Here is an 18,915-nt window from a genome sequence, read left to right as displayed (position 1 = left end):
ATACAGACCTAATAAACTCAGTGGTTGTGTACAGAGTAGTTTACCTTTTTTTGGAACAGATTTTAGTGATCACGGCTGCAAGGTGTAGAAAGGGTAACTTATACAAAACATATTGTTAAGATTCTCCTGCCATCCCTTTCACATCTTCCCGCTGTGCGTCATTGTTGCTATTCTTCACTCTTGTTATATGCATCAATTTACCAAGATTTTTGTTATTAGAATATTAAATTACATGTTGTGTTATCACAAAATTATTTTTTTTTCACGTAAAAGTGATGCAAAATGAAAAGAAACTTGAAATTTTGCATAACTTCCAGAATAATGAGACTCCCTGAAAGTGTCATGCAGCATTTTTGCAGACTCCATGAAAACCAATACCACTGGTATTGGCCAATACCGATAAATCGGTATCGGCTCAGCTCTACTTGAGAGCCATGCAACTTGTCCGTGTTCCCTGTGTGACCTACTGTGCATAGCAGCAAATTTCGTTTTCCCAACACAGTGACAACTTTGACGTTGGAGGGTTATGTTATTCTCAGACAAATGCTTGTTGCATTCATTGTGGGCCTCCTCATTCAGGTCTGTGCCAAGCCACGTATCACAAGGAACTTCCTGCATGAGCATAATTAAGTCACAGAATGGCCAGCAATGAAGCTCAACTTCAATCTATTCAGAATATGTGGAACATGCTTGATGGATAGGTTCAAAGGCATCCAACTGCATCTTCTCAGGAGCTCACATGAGCCCTTATCGAAAAATGGGAATGGGTTCTTCATTGTGACATCCTGAATTGTGGACAGAGCATACCGCATAGGTGGCATTTGCCATTGAAGCTGTGGTGAGCGTATACTAGACCCTAAAACCTTGATTCCAACTGGACTGTCACAAAATAATGAACATTCCTCACTTTGTTTTTGGTGGTCATATTGCATTTGACATTTTATAGAAAAATCAAGTCGGAAAAACACCAAGATTCTCTTTATGCTCTGTAAATTAAAATTACAGTAACGTTTTTCTATCGTGTTTACTTTTGTATTACTTTTCTGTGCAAAAACATGTTGTTCTAATTCTTTAAAGTCAGCTTAAGCCTAAACAAAGGTCAGTGCATTGTAAAATATGCAAATGCTGATGTTGGCAATGCACAACATTATGTAGGGATTTTACAGTTTCATGTAAATGGTATTAGACAAACGTGTAGTCATTTTTTTGTAACTATAAGAAAGAGACGTCCAAATAACAGGAAAAGAAGACTTGGTTCAACTCTTTTCCAGCCTCTTAATTTTACCCTGGCTTCCATGTATTTGTCCTCAACCAGACAACTTGGCTGAAACTGGAACAGCGTATAAGTCTTGCAACCTATTCAAGTAATGTTATGCATAATGTGGCTGCCTGAAAGTGGGTGGAGTTAGTCAAATCTGTTTTGCCTTTGCATATACTTTGGCTCGTCTGTGTGGATTTCCTGACAGGGTACTCACCGGGAATTCCTTGAATTTTGGGAATTATGCGTAAATCATTGAGTGTGTGAATTCTGCATGATTTTTTTCTCTCTAGACATGAAAAATGCAACTTTTATTAATTCAAAACCCATTGAATTTATACATATTTATAAATACATTGAGGTAATTTTTCCCAGTTTAACTTTAATTTTTATCGAGGAAGGAAAGGAAATCTGTGTGGAAAATAAAACAGGTGGGGGAGCATCACAACTTCTCTCCAGAGATTTCGGCTGGTGTGTGGGATCGGTAGCCACCCACCATCGTGAGGAAATTGAGGGGCTACGAATGAGTAGCATAGCCCAGTCATGGAAAACCTACAACAATGGCTGGGAGTTCCTTGTGCTGGCCTCACGTCAACCCATAACTGGTTGCCCACCTCTGCTGAGGCATGTGGAAGTGAGACCGGCAGTTGGTAGGTAGCTGCTGGCCCTCAACAGCTGCTGCGCCATGGATTACATGAATGCACCAATAACTACACCCTTTCAGTTTTCTAACATGCCCTCTTCCATGGAAGTATTCGGTATTGAAAAAAATGCATTCATGTGATAGCTTTATTTGTATGAATTTCTCTGTGTTCAGTTTTTTCAGGGTTGCTACGCATCTGGAAAACAGGTTAATGTCAGGGAATTTGGCTTGTGGAATTTTGCAGATCATCTGGAATTTACGTGTATTTTGTAATCTGCAAGAGAAAAAGTTGCAATATGAACAAGCAGTTCACTTTCACTGCTGGATTCGGTTCTCCCAAAATAGATTCAGTTTAGAAACTTGTTTCTTTCTTTCTTTTGATTCTCAGTCTTGTGCAAAATTATGGTTCCTTCGAATTTCTGTAATAAATTTTCACTTTTATAATACTAGATATTGGAAAGAATATCAAAGTCAAACTTGCAGTCCAGATATCTGATTGATAACTAAAGTACATTGACAATATGATCATAATTATCGGAAGGGTGATAAAGATGAGGTTATCATCTATTATTTTATATATCTTGTTGGTATTTCCTATAGAATTCCTATTTGCAACAAAATTTTCTCCAGATGATGTGTACTTATAAATGTGAGCAAAAAACAGCATTTTGTACGACACTATAAATCCGCCAGAAAATGAAAAATTGTGTATGGTCTATGAATTTTTTCTGTTGTTTTTATATTGTGGAGATCTGTTATGGTGAGATAATGTACTTCTGTTACCTTAGCCTGAAGGCTAAATGCACATGATTGTAGCACCTAATACATTTGATGCCGATTGTAATTCTACATTTTACTCTTCAAATTTTCACATGTTCTTGCGTGTGTAGAATGAAATTTGCTAAAAAAAAAAGTTATGAAAGTGAATATTCATAATAATTAACGGATTATATATTTAATTGAAAAACACAAGGTTCAAAAGCAACAATCATGATGATAAGCATGTCTGGATAAATTTAATTTTTGGACTGGAAAACCTGGAAATGTCAGGGAATTTCATAATCAAGAAATCGTAGCTGTTTTGTTTTCTGTCAACTTACCTGCCTTCATAACTAGTGATTATTCATTTACTGTAAACATTGTAAAATGTTTATGTATGTTTTCTAGTACCTTGTATTGAAGCTGCAGAGGCCATCCATAGTAGAAACAATTACTTTTGGGAAGTATGAAAAGACACATGTTTGCAACTTGAAGAAATTTAAAGTATATGGAGGACTGCAAGATGAAAATATGATTGAGCTCCTGTCTAGGTAAGTTAAATAGAAGTTACTTCATTCATAGCTATATTTTCACTGCTATTAACAGTTATAGCAAGCAGAAATACAAGTGTACGTGTGTGTTCAGTATAAAAGCCCATAGCCAGAATCCAAAACGTTCACCTTGGACTGCACAGTCACGATGCAGGACAACATTTATAATTGCTATCCCAAATATGAGGAAGAGGACTCAAGAATGGATAGGTATCGTATGTGCATCCTGAAAAAACACAAGTACAGAGTGGTTTATATCCTGGAAAGATATGAGTTTTTTAAACTTACTACAAAGATTCCTTAATGAACTCTGGTATCTACAGTATAATATGTGTGTGTGACAATGCAAAAGACCCAACAAGGATTGATTTTCATGCCACTTGGGTTACTCCTCTCCAATCTTTCACCGGCTGGGAATAAAGCACATGTACGTATCATGTGCACATACTTCAACTTGCCACTAGCTTATTCCACATGCAATTGAACGAGAATGTGGAACAAATCGGTAGTTCACATAATTTGCATTCAACTGGTAAGATAGTAGGTAAACTGCAAGTGCTGCCATGTAGAGGAAACTACTGAATTAGGTTCATTTCACCAGTAAGATGACAGAACATGAAATACAATTTTCCTGGTGATTGCATTTATGCCATATCGATTGCCTAATTTAATTTTTGTGATTATTTTTTTGTAAATAACCTTTAAAAGTTAGTCACATTTCATGAAGTGGTCTCAAAATTCTTGAATAGCATCAAAATGGTACAATTTTGTGAATATTTTGCAGGTTTGTTTCACTGTGTGATGAGAGCCACCCACATCTACTGCTAATTTTTTTCCCCTGTTGCAGGATTTTTTTTTTTTGAATTCTTGAGTTGCAAGATTTCACTAACTAACATATACAAGGTATGTACTAGGGCCTCCCCATGGTGCAGTGGTAGCATCGTTGCCTTGTTATCAAGGGGTCCCGGGTTCGATACCCGGTGGAGGCACAAGTGGTTCGGATCCCACTTTAAACTGTAGGTCCAGTCCCGATTAGCCTTACTGCGCATAAAGTGGACTTAAAACACCAACTCAAACAAGGTATGTACTGAAAGTAATGAGCCAAGTGATGATACTCAAAGTCAGAGACCACTATTTTTTTTTTCTACCTACGGTAATACATAATTTGGACCTTATTTTTACTTTTCCACATAACATCCAGATTGGTCCACACTTTTGTGCCATCATAACAGCAGCTGGAAAATGCCACTCTTGTAGATGTCCGTTGTGGACCTCATCCTTCACATCATTATCGTTGTCAAACTTTGTACCCCGAATGTTGTTCTTCATCCAATGCGTGGTTCACGTCATTGAGGATTCGGGACCCTTGTCCCCTTGTATGGTTATCTAATAAATGGAACAAATTATTCCTTCCATTCAAGAAATGCATAATTTCCAAACAGATACTCAATTGTTTTTATACAATTTTCATATTGTTTCATGTGTGTAAAATTTCCATACTAAAAAATTGTTCATTGGGTGACCAAGAAAATGTGTTAAAAAGAAAGTGCACAAGTTTAGTATTACTAGACTATATTTACAGAAATTTTTAGAAATACTTAGACAATAAATGAAATTTATGAGGCAAATCCTTCAAATAACCTTAGAAGCAAAACTGGAATTTGGTGAGTACATTCTCCAGCACATCTGTTTTGATGGCCTGGATTTATTCTGGGTTGGGACTGCATGACGGTTATTCAGTGCCTTCCTCATTGAACCTCTTGTGTCAAAGTTAATTGGTCTTTATCCTGGAAAACCCATTAGCAAATCAATGTGATAGTGCGCTATCCTGCATGAGGCAGTAGGCGACCAGCCATAGATATCATGCTGTCATCCCAAATTCTCCGCTAACGTGCACCAGTATATGTTCCATATCAATGGATATTTTTCTGATTATGATTTTCTAATCGTTTCAGGTGGTGCAGACTTATGGTCATAATGTTCGTTGAATGACAGTACTGCATCTAAATCCATAGTATTTTACCACTGCTCCATACTGAGGAACACCATATTTAAGAGGGTGTTTTAAAGAAATGTGTTGGCATTTTAATTTGTAATTTGCACTTTTTTTAATGCACTTTTCTGCTGCTTTTGGCTAATTCTCATGATGTAAATGACCGATGACCAGATGAAATTGATGAAGAAACACTCACAATGAGATGTCCAAGCTAAGACTTGAAGATCAAACCTTTGGTGGCAAGCAAGATGGCTGGGAGAAATTTTAAAATTTCAGTTCCTGTACCTTCCTGTAAACAAACAGTAGTGCAGTTTGAGTGACAAGTAAACTTAACAGAGCACTTTACCTTCAATGCAATAACTTCTTCACCCTATATTCATATTATACATATTGACTGTTATGATAATTTAAAGAGATGTTTTCTCATGAGTTTGTCTAGCCTTCCTGCATCTAAATTGTTCCTTAGAACATTTCAGTTCTTGACAGAAATACTCCCTGATGCGATAGTGTAAGCAAGGAGTCCTGGGTTAGATATCCAGAGGAGTCACATAATGGTTCAGATCCCACTTTAAACTGAAGTTCCAGTCGAGATTAGACTTTCTGTGCATAAAGACTAAAAACTAAAAACAAACCCAACAGAATTACTAACAAATGTTTTTGTTTTTAAATCATGGATCATATTGGTTAAGTTAGACAATTCTGTTGATCGTCTGTGTAAAATAGTTGCTCTAGGACAAATTTGAGGAATGTTTTCTGTAACATTTTTTTTTCTTTTAGTGGCCTGAAGAATGACAGTATACCTGAGACATTCGCACTTCGTCATAAAATAGAAGAACATCCTTTTCCATGCCGTTACATCAAAATCATGCCATTGCAGTCTTGGGGCCCAAGTTTTAATTTTAGCATATGGTTTGTGGAATTGTGTGGTATTGAGGATTGGGATGTAGTGAAACCATGCATGAACTGGTTCAATATGGTAAGCTTGTGCAATTGTTTAACATTATATGAACATATTCTTCTAATGAAATAAGAGAATTTAGTCTTCTTACTGTGAATATTTTCAACATTCTGAAGTTTTTATGAGTTTACTGCAACATGAATACTAGTATGTATATTCATTTGCTTCTTTTAGATAAAAATATAAAGGGTGTCCCAACAAGAATGCCAGATTGAATAACATAAATAAAATATTTTATTTCCATGAAATGGCATATATCTATCTCTACATCATTACAAAGAGTAAATGTTGCCAGTTATGTATGAAAAACAATATGTGTGATATGTTCCCCACAACTTGCTCTGCATGTAATCACTCAATCGATGAAATTCCTGGTGACTCTTACACAGACTTGGTCCTGAATTTGGTCGACATAATTTCCTCCTTGAGTTCTTGTAGGGATCGGGGATTGTTTTCATAAACTTGCGATTTCACATACACCCAAAGGAAGAAGTCGTAGGATGTCAGGTCACATGATCTCGCCGACCGGTTCTGGTTGCCGTTGCGTAAAAGGACTTGACCCAGAAATCTGTTGTGCAGCAAGGCAATCTTCTCGTGGGAGGTGTGACAGGTAGCACCATCCTGCTGGAACCACAAGTGTTCAATATTCACACCATTCAAATGAGGCTGCAACCATTTCGTAACCATATTGCAGTTCAGTACCGCCAACCCAACAGCAACAAGACAATGGCTTTATTCAAATCCGTAGTTCTTGTTCCTGCCAAAAATGAATATGTTATTAAAACACATCTTGAAATAATAGTCTTATAACAGCTTCATCTGACAGTATTCGTAATTTATAACTATACAACATGTTTATTCATTTTTCAGATGCCTGTGGATAGAGCACTTAAAATGAAGGAAAATGTAAAATCTAGAGATGTTAGATGGAGGTTACATGCCTACAGGAATACAATCTTGTATTCAATTCTATTCAGTTGATTTTGATACTGACTGCTCTCTCATCCATTTGTATTCATATATTTCATTTTTTTCTAATGCACACTTTCTTCTCTATATTCTTTACACCCCTTTTTGTCACTTGTTCGACAAACAGACTAGAAAATAAAAACAACCCTACACTCTTTCCAACAAAATATATTACTTTTTCTTATAAATGGACCGATATAAATTTATGGCTGATACAGATAAGGTACCGATAACTGATATTCTACCTATCCGATATAAAATTCCAAATTGTCTTTGAGCACCTGAATGATTCATTGACCTCCTTAACAAATGTGTTTTCTGAGGTGACTGCAGTGCTAATGAAGTTCCATATTTGGGCATTTACTTTTTAAAAAGTAAGGCACGGAGATTCCACAAAAAATGTAACAAAATATCAGAATTTTGCACTAAATTATAAGATGTTTATAGATAGATAGGTAAAATGATCGGTAATCTTACCTATACACCGATATGCCTATATACAGATAGAGTACCGATTAATCTATCCCATCCCTACTTTTTCTTAAATGTAATAACATACTGGAAGTATAAGAAGTTCTGTTACCATTTTAAGTAATTTATCTGTTTCAAACAATCAAGATGACCAGTGTTGTCTTTTCCAAAGTGTGTAAATGGCAACATCTCACGAGAAAGCACTACTTACTGTTGGATGATAATTTCGCCATCACTGTGGAAAGCATTGTCTCTCCAAACAAAAATGTAATAAATGCAGGGAAAAAAACTTTTTTGTGGCAGAACACTTTTGATTTGCTGTGAAATGGTATTGGAACTTGATGTACATGATGTATATCAAACCCAAATATCTGTTCAGACAATGAACTGGCAAATTTAATGGAAATTGTACATTCATACTTTCTATAAAATATTCCTTCCTCTACAAAATTTTCAACATTCCACTATAATGTACTGAGAGTCAGCACTTTCCTATCCACATTCACATTTCTGGTGTATAATTACTATTTACCATATTTTAATTAATACTACTATTGGGTCTATGCATAAGTTCGTAGCATTTTTTTTTCACTGTGGCAAAAGTTTTTTATTTGATACTAATTTGAGATGAACAAAAGACTTAAATTAATCAGTAATATATTTTCCTTTATTGCCTATGACTGTCTACCAACGCTAGGGCAGTGTTTCAATTCAATGCCTGAAGAAATCAGCTGATTCGGGGTTAAGCATTGTCAAACCAAGTTTGAAGAACATTTTTGTCACCAAAGGAGCGTCCTTGAAGACTTGATGGATTGAGAGCTGAAAAGGTAGCAATCCAAGGGTGCGAGATTGGGGGAGTAAGGAGGATGTGGAATAACTACCCAACCAAGCTTCTGGATAGCAGCTTTTGTCATATTAGTGGAGTGTCGCAGCACTTGATGCTGTCTTCCTGGCCTACTCGCTGATTTGGTTGTTTTCATTTATAGCATGCGGTATCCTGAACCTTAAACATGGAATGCAAATGTCGCATGATGGTTGAATGGTCACAGTTCATCACATTTGCTAATTCTCGAGTCGACTGGTGTGGATTCTTGTGGATTAGAGCGTTTAAACTGTCTTCATTAAAGCTTGATGTCTTCCTGAACATGGAGAAACGCTTATGTCAAAAATGCCCTCTTTGTAATGACAAAACCATTTTCTTGCCCTGCTTTCGCTGTTGACATTCTCCCGTCATCGTTTCCTGCCTCTGACAGGACAAGGGACAAATGTTTCAAGCTGCCTCCACTGTCTTTACCCCTATGTTAAACTCAGACAGGAAAATATGTTGGAAATGTTTTTTCCCCCCACCGGACACTTATTGTTCTTTAGCCCATGAATTACACAGTTTCTCTTCAATCTGTAAAATTCAATGTGTGTTCACAAGCACAACAATGCCACTCCAATTAGTGAACGTTAAACAATAAACAAACTCCTAACACCGCAGTGTTGCCATACCAAACACAAATGATACAAACTTATGCATCAACCCAATACATTTCTTGCTCCATTCATATAATGAGCAAAATTTATTTATCTCTAGTTCCAAGAGCAATATCTTAACACATTCATGCTGTGGCGAATACTATTTATTTATTTAATTACGCTTCAATTTTGCACGTACCGTGGCTACCCGATACCCAAAATTTTCAAAAAGGCAATATTGAAACGTACAACGTTGTAGAAACGGCTACTGTAAATTGTTAATTCGCCCGGCCCAGTGTAGGACCCTGAACTTCGTGGATCGATTCGTTTTTTGATTTCCTCCAGGACACAAAAACAACTTAAATCGCCGAGTGCATGCAATCTGGGTTAACGTAAACTTCTTGAGAAGTGGGGGGAATCGTCTAGTTCCCCTTCCCAAGAAAATTACGTACGCCCCTTAAACAACCCAGATATATTCTCTCCAATCCACTACATTACGCTACGTCTAGTCCTTTTGCAAAAGAATAATCACTTAATCTATTTTTTGAATTGATCAAAATTAATATTCCATTTTAAACAAACTTTTATTCATAGACAGATTAGTTTTTGTAAAAAGGGTAACAGTGACTTTATCAGAACAATATTTTTAATATTTTAAATTATGCAAAATGTAACAGTTCAATGAAAATTCCCTGAGTCTATAAATGTTTACAAATTGGAATTAAACGAACCTCCAAGTACTACTTTCACCTTCGCTTATTCCCTACTTTATCCTTTCTTATTTATAGTTCCAATTTAAACAACTTACAATAAATAACAATGATCTCTCCCCAAAATTTAGTTTGTATATATATATATGCATTCAATCCCTTCCCAAATCTTCATCAAATATTAAAACAATTAAATATAAATACCTACACCCTGTCATGAAATACGTCTCAACAATTGTGGAAAAAGTATTCGAGATGTTGCCGAAACAAGTCATTGATCAGGTTATCAAATAAAGGGGGTACTCGCAATGTTCCAGCCGGTTACGGAGTGGAGAGAGACACAAAAAAATATGATTTAATACTACTTGATTTCTTTGTAATAACCAATTCAAAAAAATAAGTGGCTCAACAATTTAGAAGGATTAATCGGTTACTACACAATTCGCGTATGCATGTTAATACAATGAATTTGACAAAAGCCCCATATCGACCTTCTTCCTTCCCCGTTACGTAATGGCAAAAAGTCCTGATGACTAGGACGAAATGGGCTGCTCAAACGTATAACGTTAGCTACAATGCCATGCCATATACGCCACAAAGGGGAAAAAAAGGTCGGGCTCCTGTTTCGCGAACTACTGTATATACCTGTTCGTCTCTCCTCTCCGGCTGGCGAGTAATCCTGGTCTGTCCTGGGCAACGCGTGTAAGAGATCTCTATCGTGACTGTTCGTTCTCAGCTCCGACCGCTGGTCAAACGACGAGTCTATTACGCATGCGCGAGTGACGACTCGAGGCAGCGAACAGCCTCTGTCGAAAAAGTGCGCAACTTGATACATTACGTAATGATCCATGAATTGTTTCGGCGCATGACATATCTCACTCTCGTAAATAAAGAGAAGAGAGTGACTGTGGCGGGATGATATTTATGTAAGTATATCAACCGTCACAACCTCCCTCTGCTCCGAAAAATCCAGGTCACACCGGCATAAAGTTAACAATAGAAAACCATAAAATTACACCCCTAAAATGACTAAATACATATTCTTAAAATTGCAGCAATTAATTTTTTATATATGTGTATATACTCTTTTTGTTTTTTGTTTTTTTTGTTTGGTTTTTTGCAAATTTTCTCTAATTACTCCCATAATGAACTACAAAACCCCAGAAAGAAATTTTGATAACCATAACTATTGAATTAATTATATATATAATTGAGATCCAAATCATGATTAGATATAAGCCACTAAGAATACAGAAATATACACATCCTTGTGGTAAGCAATCAACAATGCATTAGAGGAGATCCACTCCGCAAATATAGCAAGTAACTCATTTTAATAAATATGTCTAAAAGTCTATAAGACAAGATTATAATAATATCATATGGTTAATCTGAATAAATATTGGGAGAATGTATCCCAAGATATAAATGACAATAAATAAATATATTATAGTACTCTGATAATGAAAGACTAGTAATAATAAGAGGCATTATGAGCCCATATCTATACATACATATATATACCACTTATATATTTCAATGAGGAACACCTATATAACACCACACAATTTCATTATATCACTGAAAAAAATATTAAAGAAGGTGTCCTGCTTTTTGTTTAACCAAGTTTCTGCACTACAAATATATTTCAAGTTTATAAAATCCCATTAATTCCATAGTGTTGAAATACATCTTACCAATATAGTGTATGATTTCGCACAATACAAGTTCCTGGTGACAGAAATCCCAATAAATGTTCATGTATATATACAATCATCTTCTAAGAATCCCTATGCTTCCTGCACAAGGTACACAAAGAAGAGAAAAAAACTCGACGAAAATATCCATATAAGAAAAGGGGATGTTTAATCCTGTAATCGGGAACATCCTATACAGTTCATACGTTTATAAGGGAAAACGTGTATATAAACCCGTTCCAAGGAATCCTTAAACCATTCCATCTTCTTGAACAAGGTAATTTCGTTTTATAACAAAAGACATACTTCAATACATGTTCATCAATGGAAGTATCATCACTAGAGGTCTTTTAAGGTAATACACTAAGGTCACGATGCGGCATATTTTTCCTAAATTTGGTCACAGAGTGCACATTACATATCGTAATTTCTTCTTCGTCGTAAAACACTATCTGCAAAACATACCTGAGGAACACCAGAGTCAATCGGTACTAATCCCAAGTATCCGTACTAGATCCTTATCCATCAGGGGTCAAAGAGATGCAGAGGTGACGATCTATGTAGAAGAAAATTTAAATCCATTTTTTCTAGTGCAGTTGATGAGCGAAGATCTCCAGATAGACGACTGTGACGTATGACTACAGGCAAAAAGGCAGAATCTGATAGCAGGGCACTTCGATGAAGATGTCGATATGCTCAATAGGTGTAGTAGGTCATCACGGTACAATTCTCCACGAAATGATAATATGAAAATAAATACAAACCAAAAATTACTAATAAGAAGAGAAAAGAAGGAAAAACAAGAATTATAGGAAAGAAGAAGAAGAATACCATATGATTAACATATACAGATGTACATTTCTACCAGAAGGTGACATTATACGTGTAATGCATAAAGTTATTAGTTGTTTACATTATATTCCGATTGTCTACGATCATTATTAATATTCTGATTAAATTTGCCTCCGGACCGTACATTTGCCGGTAATTTAACACGGCAGGTAGCCTTAACATGGCCCCATTTTAAACATCTATAGCATTGCTTATTAAGTCTAGAAACACTAGAAGTAGGTATATTGCCTGTGACCTGATTTGAAGTTGTCGTCATCAACCTATGATTCTCATAATCCATCCTTTCATCATTTACAGGAGCGCGTGTAAAATTCCGCTCCAATGGGGAAATTCCCTGAGCTAATGTAAGTAATTCAGAAAGGGTAGTTGGTGTTGGTTTAAACAACAAAAAGCCACGAGTGGTGGGGTGTAGATTTTGTAAAATGGTCTGAATCAAAACAGACTCCTCCCATATAATATTTAACGCATTAGCACAGTCAACTATAGTTGAAGCAAATGAATATAGCGTTTCGGTAGTTTTTTGAAATCTACAAACATTAGAATTTATAAGTAAGGTAAGGATATTAGAAGTTACTAACGTTTTCCAAATTTGACATTTTAATGCAAACCACGATGCGTTTGCAGCCAAAGCCTCACGCCACAACATTTAGAGGTTTCCCCCCGTTTTCCTTAGGACATTCGTCAAAATTAGTGATTCTGGGTACATATTTACGCTGACAATCAGCTGAACTGATAAAACGAAGAAGAATAAATTATTACTATCTTCTCCGTTACACAAAGACAGTGCATCGATATCGGCATCCAAATTGCGTAACATTACTTTATTTGACAATGATGATTTGAATCCCGATTCTTTGGGGTCCTCAATGTCTGATTTATCCGCACCTGTTTGGGTGGGTGGGGTAAAAAGTACTTTGGGCATTTTAACATAATCTGGCCGCTTGGGAGTAGTTGTAGGATCTAATTGAACAAAGCCCTTAAACTGAGACATGACGTAGTAAGGCTACAAATAACAATTAATTTTATAAGTCTGTCAAAAGGAGCTAGGAAAAAAAAACTAAAGATTACTAAAGATTACACTCCGCAATTTAAGTTCTCCATGCCTGCTACCATCTTTTTGTGGCGAATACTATTTATTTATTTAATTACGCTTCAATTTTGCACGTACCGTGGCTACCCGATACCCAAAATTTTCAAAAAGGCAATATTGAAACGTACAACGTTGTAGAAACGGCTACTGTAAATTGTTAATTCGCCCGGCCCAGTGTAGGACCCTGAACTTCGTGGATCGATTCGTTTTTTGATTTCCTCCAGGACACAAAAACAACTTAAATCGCCGAGTGCATGCAATCTGGGTTAACGTAAACTTCTTGAGAAGTGGGGGGAATCGTCTAGTTCCCCTTCCCAAGAAAATTACGTACGCCCCTTAAACAACCCAGATATATTCTCTCCAATCCACTACATTACGCTACGTCTAGTCCTTTTGCAAAAGAATAATCACTTAATCTATTTTTTGAATTGATCAAAATTAATATTCCATTTTAAACAAACTTTTATTCATAGACAGATTAGTTTTTGTAAAAAGGGTAACAGTGACTTTATCAGAACAATATTTTTAATATTTTAAATTATGCAAAATGTAACAGTTCAATGAAAATTCCCTGAGTCTATAAATGTTTACAAATTGGAATTAAACGAACCTCCAAGTACTACTTTCACCTTCGCTTATTCCCTACTTTATCCTTTCTTATTTATAGTTCCAATTTAAACAACTTACAATAAATAACAATGATCTCTCCCCAAAATTTAGTTTGTATATATATATATGCATTCAATCCCTTCCCAAATCTTCATCAAATATTAAAACAATTAAATATAAATACCTACACCCTGTCATGAAATACGTCTCAACAATTGTGGAAAAAGTATTCGAGATGTTGCCGAAACAAGTCATTGATCAGGTTATCAAATAAAGGGGGTACTCGCAATGTTCCAGCCGGTTACGGAGTGGAGAGAGACACAAAAAAATATGATTTAATACTACTTGATTTCTTTGTAATAACCAATTCAAAAAAATAAGTGGCTCAACAATTTAGAAGGATTAATCGGTTACTACACAATTCGCGTATGCATGTTAATACAATGAATTTGACAAAAGCCCCATATCGACCTTCTTCCTTCCCCGTTACGTAATGGCAAAAAGTCCTGATGACTAGGACGAAATGGGCTGCTCAAACGTATAACGTTAGCTACAATGCCATGCCATATACGCCACAAAGGGGAAAAAAAGGTCGGGCTCCTGTTTCGCGAACTACTGTATATACCTGTTCGTCTCTCCTCTCCGGCTGGCGAGTAATCCTGGTCTGTCCTGGGCAACGCGTGTAAGAGATCTCTATCGTGACTGTTCGTTCTCAGCTCCGACCGCTGGTCAAACGACGAGTCTATTACGCATGCGCGAGTGACGACTCGAGGCAGCGAACGGCCTCTGTCGAAAAAGTGCGCAACTTGATACATTACGTAATGATCCATGAATTGTTTCGGTGCATGACATATCTCACTCTCGTAAATAAAGAGAAGAGAGTGACTGTGGCGGGATGATATTTATGTAAGTATATCAACCGTCACAATGCCCAGCTCTGGAGGTCATTCAAACAGCCAGTCCATGCATTTTCTGAATCAAACTTACCCCCCCTTAAAAAAAATATGTGACCGCCATCATAAATTTTTGAGATTTTCAAAATGGCGCCCTGGAGTCTGCAAATTGCACTTTCTCATCGACTTTTTCAGCCCAGTGGATAGGAACCTGACCTCTCCGAGGGTTCCTGCTGGTGTCCCCTGCCGATTACCCCCATTGGTCCTCCAAGGATCCGAACCTGTTGGACCCCCTCTGGAGTCCTCGGTAATTTGGGGCCCTGGACATGCTCTCAGGTACCACATCGAACCTCCTCTCCAAGTCACATGGTGCACCCCTTTTCGTTTGCCATTCAACAAGGGGGTAGAAAATGCCAAAATACTTGGGAAAATGGACACCTCAGCTAGATGACCTTAGTCATTTATCAGCAAATACAAGTACACTACTTTTAGGTCTCCCCAATGGCAGGTAGCGTCATTGCCTTTATACCTGGGGGAGGCATATAGTGGTTTGGATCCCACTTTAAATTGTAGGTCCAGTCTCGATTAGCCTTCCTGTGCATACAGTGGACTTAAAACAGACTCAATCAATCAAGACAAGCGCATACTTTAAACTGACGATAGTCATTTATGGGTGGGAATGTGATAATAATAGGGATTAAATGAAGTGTGAAAAAGAGATGCATACTTATTTGGTGTAACTTCTCTCAAACAGTTAATAACATTAACATTCCTGATTTGCAATCTGTAACAATGAAGTTCATCCTATGTAATCATAATTAATATCTAATTTTGGAACACTATTCTGCTTATTTTCTTGCAAATCACTTAATTTAGTTAAAAATGCATTGATATTGAAATATATGTATTTGTGTGTGTGCGTGTGTGTGTGTGTGTGAGAGAGAGAGAGAGAGAGAGAGAGAAATGATAGATGAATCTAATTGGTTTTGTCATGTACAAACAATACACGTATTTAGAAACTCTAAGTTTAAGAATGAATGAAAGAATATTGAATTATTAAAGCAGACTATGTGCTGTTTACAACTATTTTATTTAACCTTACTGATTAATAAGTTCCAATTTCCATTTATATATTCTGTGGGGACATGGTCGATAGTTAGGGATCTTAATTTTTCGCAAATACAATAACACCAAAAAATTTTAATTGTTGCAAAAGTGTGTTTATGTATGTGCAGCAAGGTGCATGATTTAAATCACGTTAAAGAAATGATCTATAGAATAATGTACATGAGGATTTTGTAGATATCAGAATCATTTTTGGTGAAAGTACATTGCTCTTGTAATAATTTAATGGTGTTTACTAAGCTCTAAGAAGGAAAAAAAGGAAACAAAATATTGTATGTTCTGATGGGCTGTAGCTCATATGAAAAGAAATGTAACATGTTAACTATAAACACATTTAAATTTCTCTTGATTTAACATCAATAATTTGTATAGCAAAAATAGCAAACATTTTGTGTAGAAAAATATACAAAATACTAATCATGTTATACGTAAATAGTGCCATTATCATTAAACTGTAAATAAACATAGCAGCTGATATTCTGCAAACTATTGTTAAAAAAATTGCCAAAATTCAGTAGCAGAGAATATAAAAGTATTTTAAGTTACAATTACATATATAGCACATCCCGAATGTTTTTATTTTCACTGGAAGAAAAGTTACTGAAATTATTATAGTTTCATTAACACACTCAATAAACATTTCCATAGCGAGTTCATATATATATACAGTATCAAACAGAAAAATGTATATTTACAAATAGTTTTTTATTTGCTTTAATCAAACTATTCAAATACTTTACAGGGCTGTTTAATAGACAAAGCCTTTCTATATAAATATAATAATAAATAATGTTTGGTACAAAAAAATACAAACAATTTTTTTTAAAAAATAAAAAATGATTTAAATAACAAAAATAATCAAAACTGATTTTTGTAAAATAAAAATCATGAATATTATCCACCCTGATGTTGAGTGACTTGTTTTGAACACATTTTTCATGCATTTGCAATCGTGAAATAATGTGAATTTTGACTTAAAATGTGATTTGCAATTCTAACAAAAGTCAACCATTTTATGTTTAAAAAATGAAAAATACTATGAAAATCGAACATTCTTTTGTTTATGCTTAAAAAATTAAATGTACCATTTTTAACCTTTTGAGACCCAAGAGTCTCAATCGAGATACCCAAATGTAACCCTACCGGTACCAAGCGTCTCGATCGAGATGCTGTGTCAAGGTCGTAGTTTTTACATTATAACTTTTCTATTTTTGGCTAGAATTTCGATTTTTTTTAATATATATTGTTCCTAACACATGTATTTAACAGAAATGTTTTTTTGCATATTTTTTTTTTTTTTGTCTTCATGAAAATTGAGGGAACTTCTCTTTTGCGTCTCTTTTCAAGATCAAATTTTTGCCGACAAAGAAAGACCGGCTTTGTTGTTCTAAAGCAATGCTTTTCACTCCCTCCTGTTAACTGCATTCGAAGGAAGCTTGTTTATCAGTATCAGATGTCAAAATGAAAGTTTTCCGTGAGGGCGCAAGCAGGGGGCAGGGGGTGGGGCAAGACTGGTTGTTGAATCTGCATTGTGAATATGGAATTTCGAAGCGTGCTGAAGGAAACCTTTGTTTTTTTAGCACAAGTTGCAACAGGGGTTACCCTGCATTGTCTAAAAATAGAATTTCAAGCAGCTGCAAGAATCGGCGCTCATTTTTCACTGCGTTCTAGCTTTTCGTCCGTGAATGTTGTGCGTAGGTGTCGTTTTGTGCCCAAGTGCGAGGACATTTTTTGGGTGAAGTGACAATTTTTTAAAAAAATTATTGGGGGTTTTCTCCCTTCCCCTCCATATATATGCCACATTTGCATAAATTTTGCATTTTGTGCATTTTGACATTTGGGGGGGGGGGGCAGGGGGAAACATCATTTTTTTAAGAAAAGTATTTTTGAGGGGATTTCCCCCCTTTCCCCTCCATATGTACGCCGAATGTGCATAAATTATATATCGTCTGAATCTGTGATTCATTCTGCGTAGAACAGTATATCTTTCATATCTCTAGAGCATTTATTTTCTGAGCTATAGTAATTTCAAGGTACCGCTGCATTTTGAAGCTTGAATCAGTGGCGTGCAGACCATTCCTTTTGGGTGTACAACTCAAGTTACATTGGTCATACGACAATGATGCAAATATTTTTCTGTTTCTTACATGCCAGCGATAATTTCTATGTGCATTTTGTACTTTTCATATCCTTTTTTTCGAGGGGGCGGGGGGCGAAACCCCATTTTTTAAAAAAAAAGTATTTTCAGGGGATTTCATCCCTTTCCCCCTCCATATATACGCCAAATGTGCATAAATTATATATCGTCTGAATCTGTGATTCATTCTGCGTACAACGGTATATCGTTCATATCTCCAGGGCAAATAGTCTCTGAGCTAAAGTCATTTCAAGGTACCGCTGCATTTTGAAGCTTGAATCAGTGGCGTGCCGACCATTCCTTTTGAGGGTACAACTCAAGTTACATTGGTCATATGATAATAATGCAAATATGTTTGTGTTCCTTACATGTCAGCGATCATTTCCATGTGCAGTGGTGTACACTGTCATGTACTTTTTTCTTGAGGGGAGGGTGGGGGAACCAATTATTTTTTTTCCAAAATTTTGGAATTTTAAGAGTTAGTCCCCTCCCCCGCCACATATATGCCGAATTTGCTTAAATTTTATAAAGTCTGAATCTCTGGTTCATTCCACGTACAACAGTATATCACTCATCTCTCTAGGCTATTAGCCTCTGATCTACACTCATTTATTTGAAACTCTGCATTTTGCTCAAAATCGGCTGGCCTTGGGCACCAAAAGGTTAAACATGTGTACTGTGGACAATTTCCATAATTCTGACAGCTACATGAAACCACGTATAAATGAATTTTTCT

At 36.1% G+C, this 18,915-nt stretch overlaps 1 protein-coding gene across 2 annotated transcripts in view; it reads left to right on the top strand.

The window, feature by feature from the left end:
• The window catches only part of muskelin (muskelin 1), a 103,967-nt gene that overhangs the window by 11,480 nt on the left and 73,572 nt on the right, over positions 1–18,915 (top strand). For both annotated transcript variants that reach the window (XR_014442399.1, XM_083131287.1), the window contains exons 3-4: positions 3,069–3,211; positions 5,985–6,183. Coding sequence is in view for 1 of the 2 variants with exons in the window: in XM_083131287.1 (XP_082987413.1) it covers positions 3,069–3,211; positions 5,985–6,183 (342 nt within the window). In the remaining variant the exon portion in view is untranslated. The remainder of the gene's footprint in view (positions 1–3,068; positions 3,212–5,984; positions 6,184–18,915) is intronic.

This window comes from Lepisma saccharinum, chromosome 1 (assembly GCF_977018435.1).
Source record: "Lepisma saccharinum chromosome 1, izLepSacc3.1, whole genome shotgun sequence".
In the NCBI taxonomy this organism is placed as follows: Eukaryota; Metazoa; Arthropoda; class Insecta; order Zygentoma; family Lepismatidae; genus Lepisma; species Lepisma saccharinum.
The sequence above is the reverse complement of the archived record's forward strand: the minus strand, read 5'-3'. Positions and strand labels throughout refer to the sequence as shown.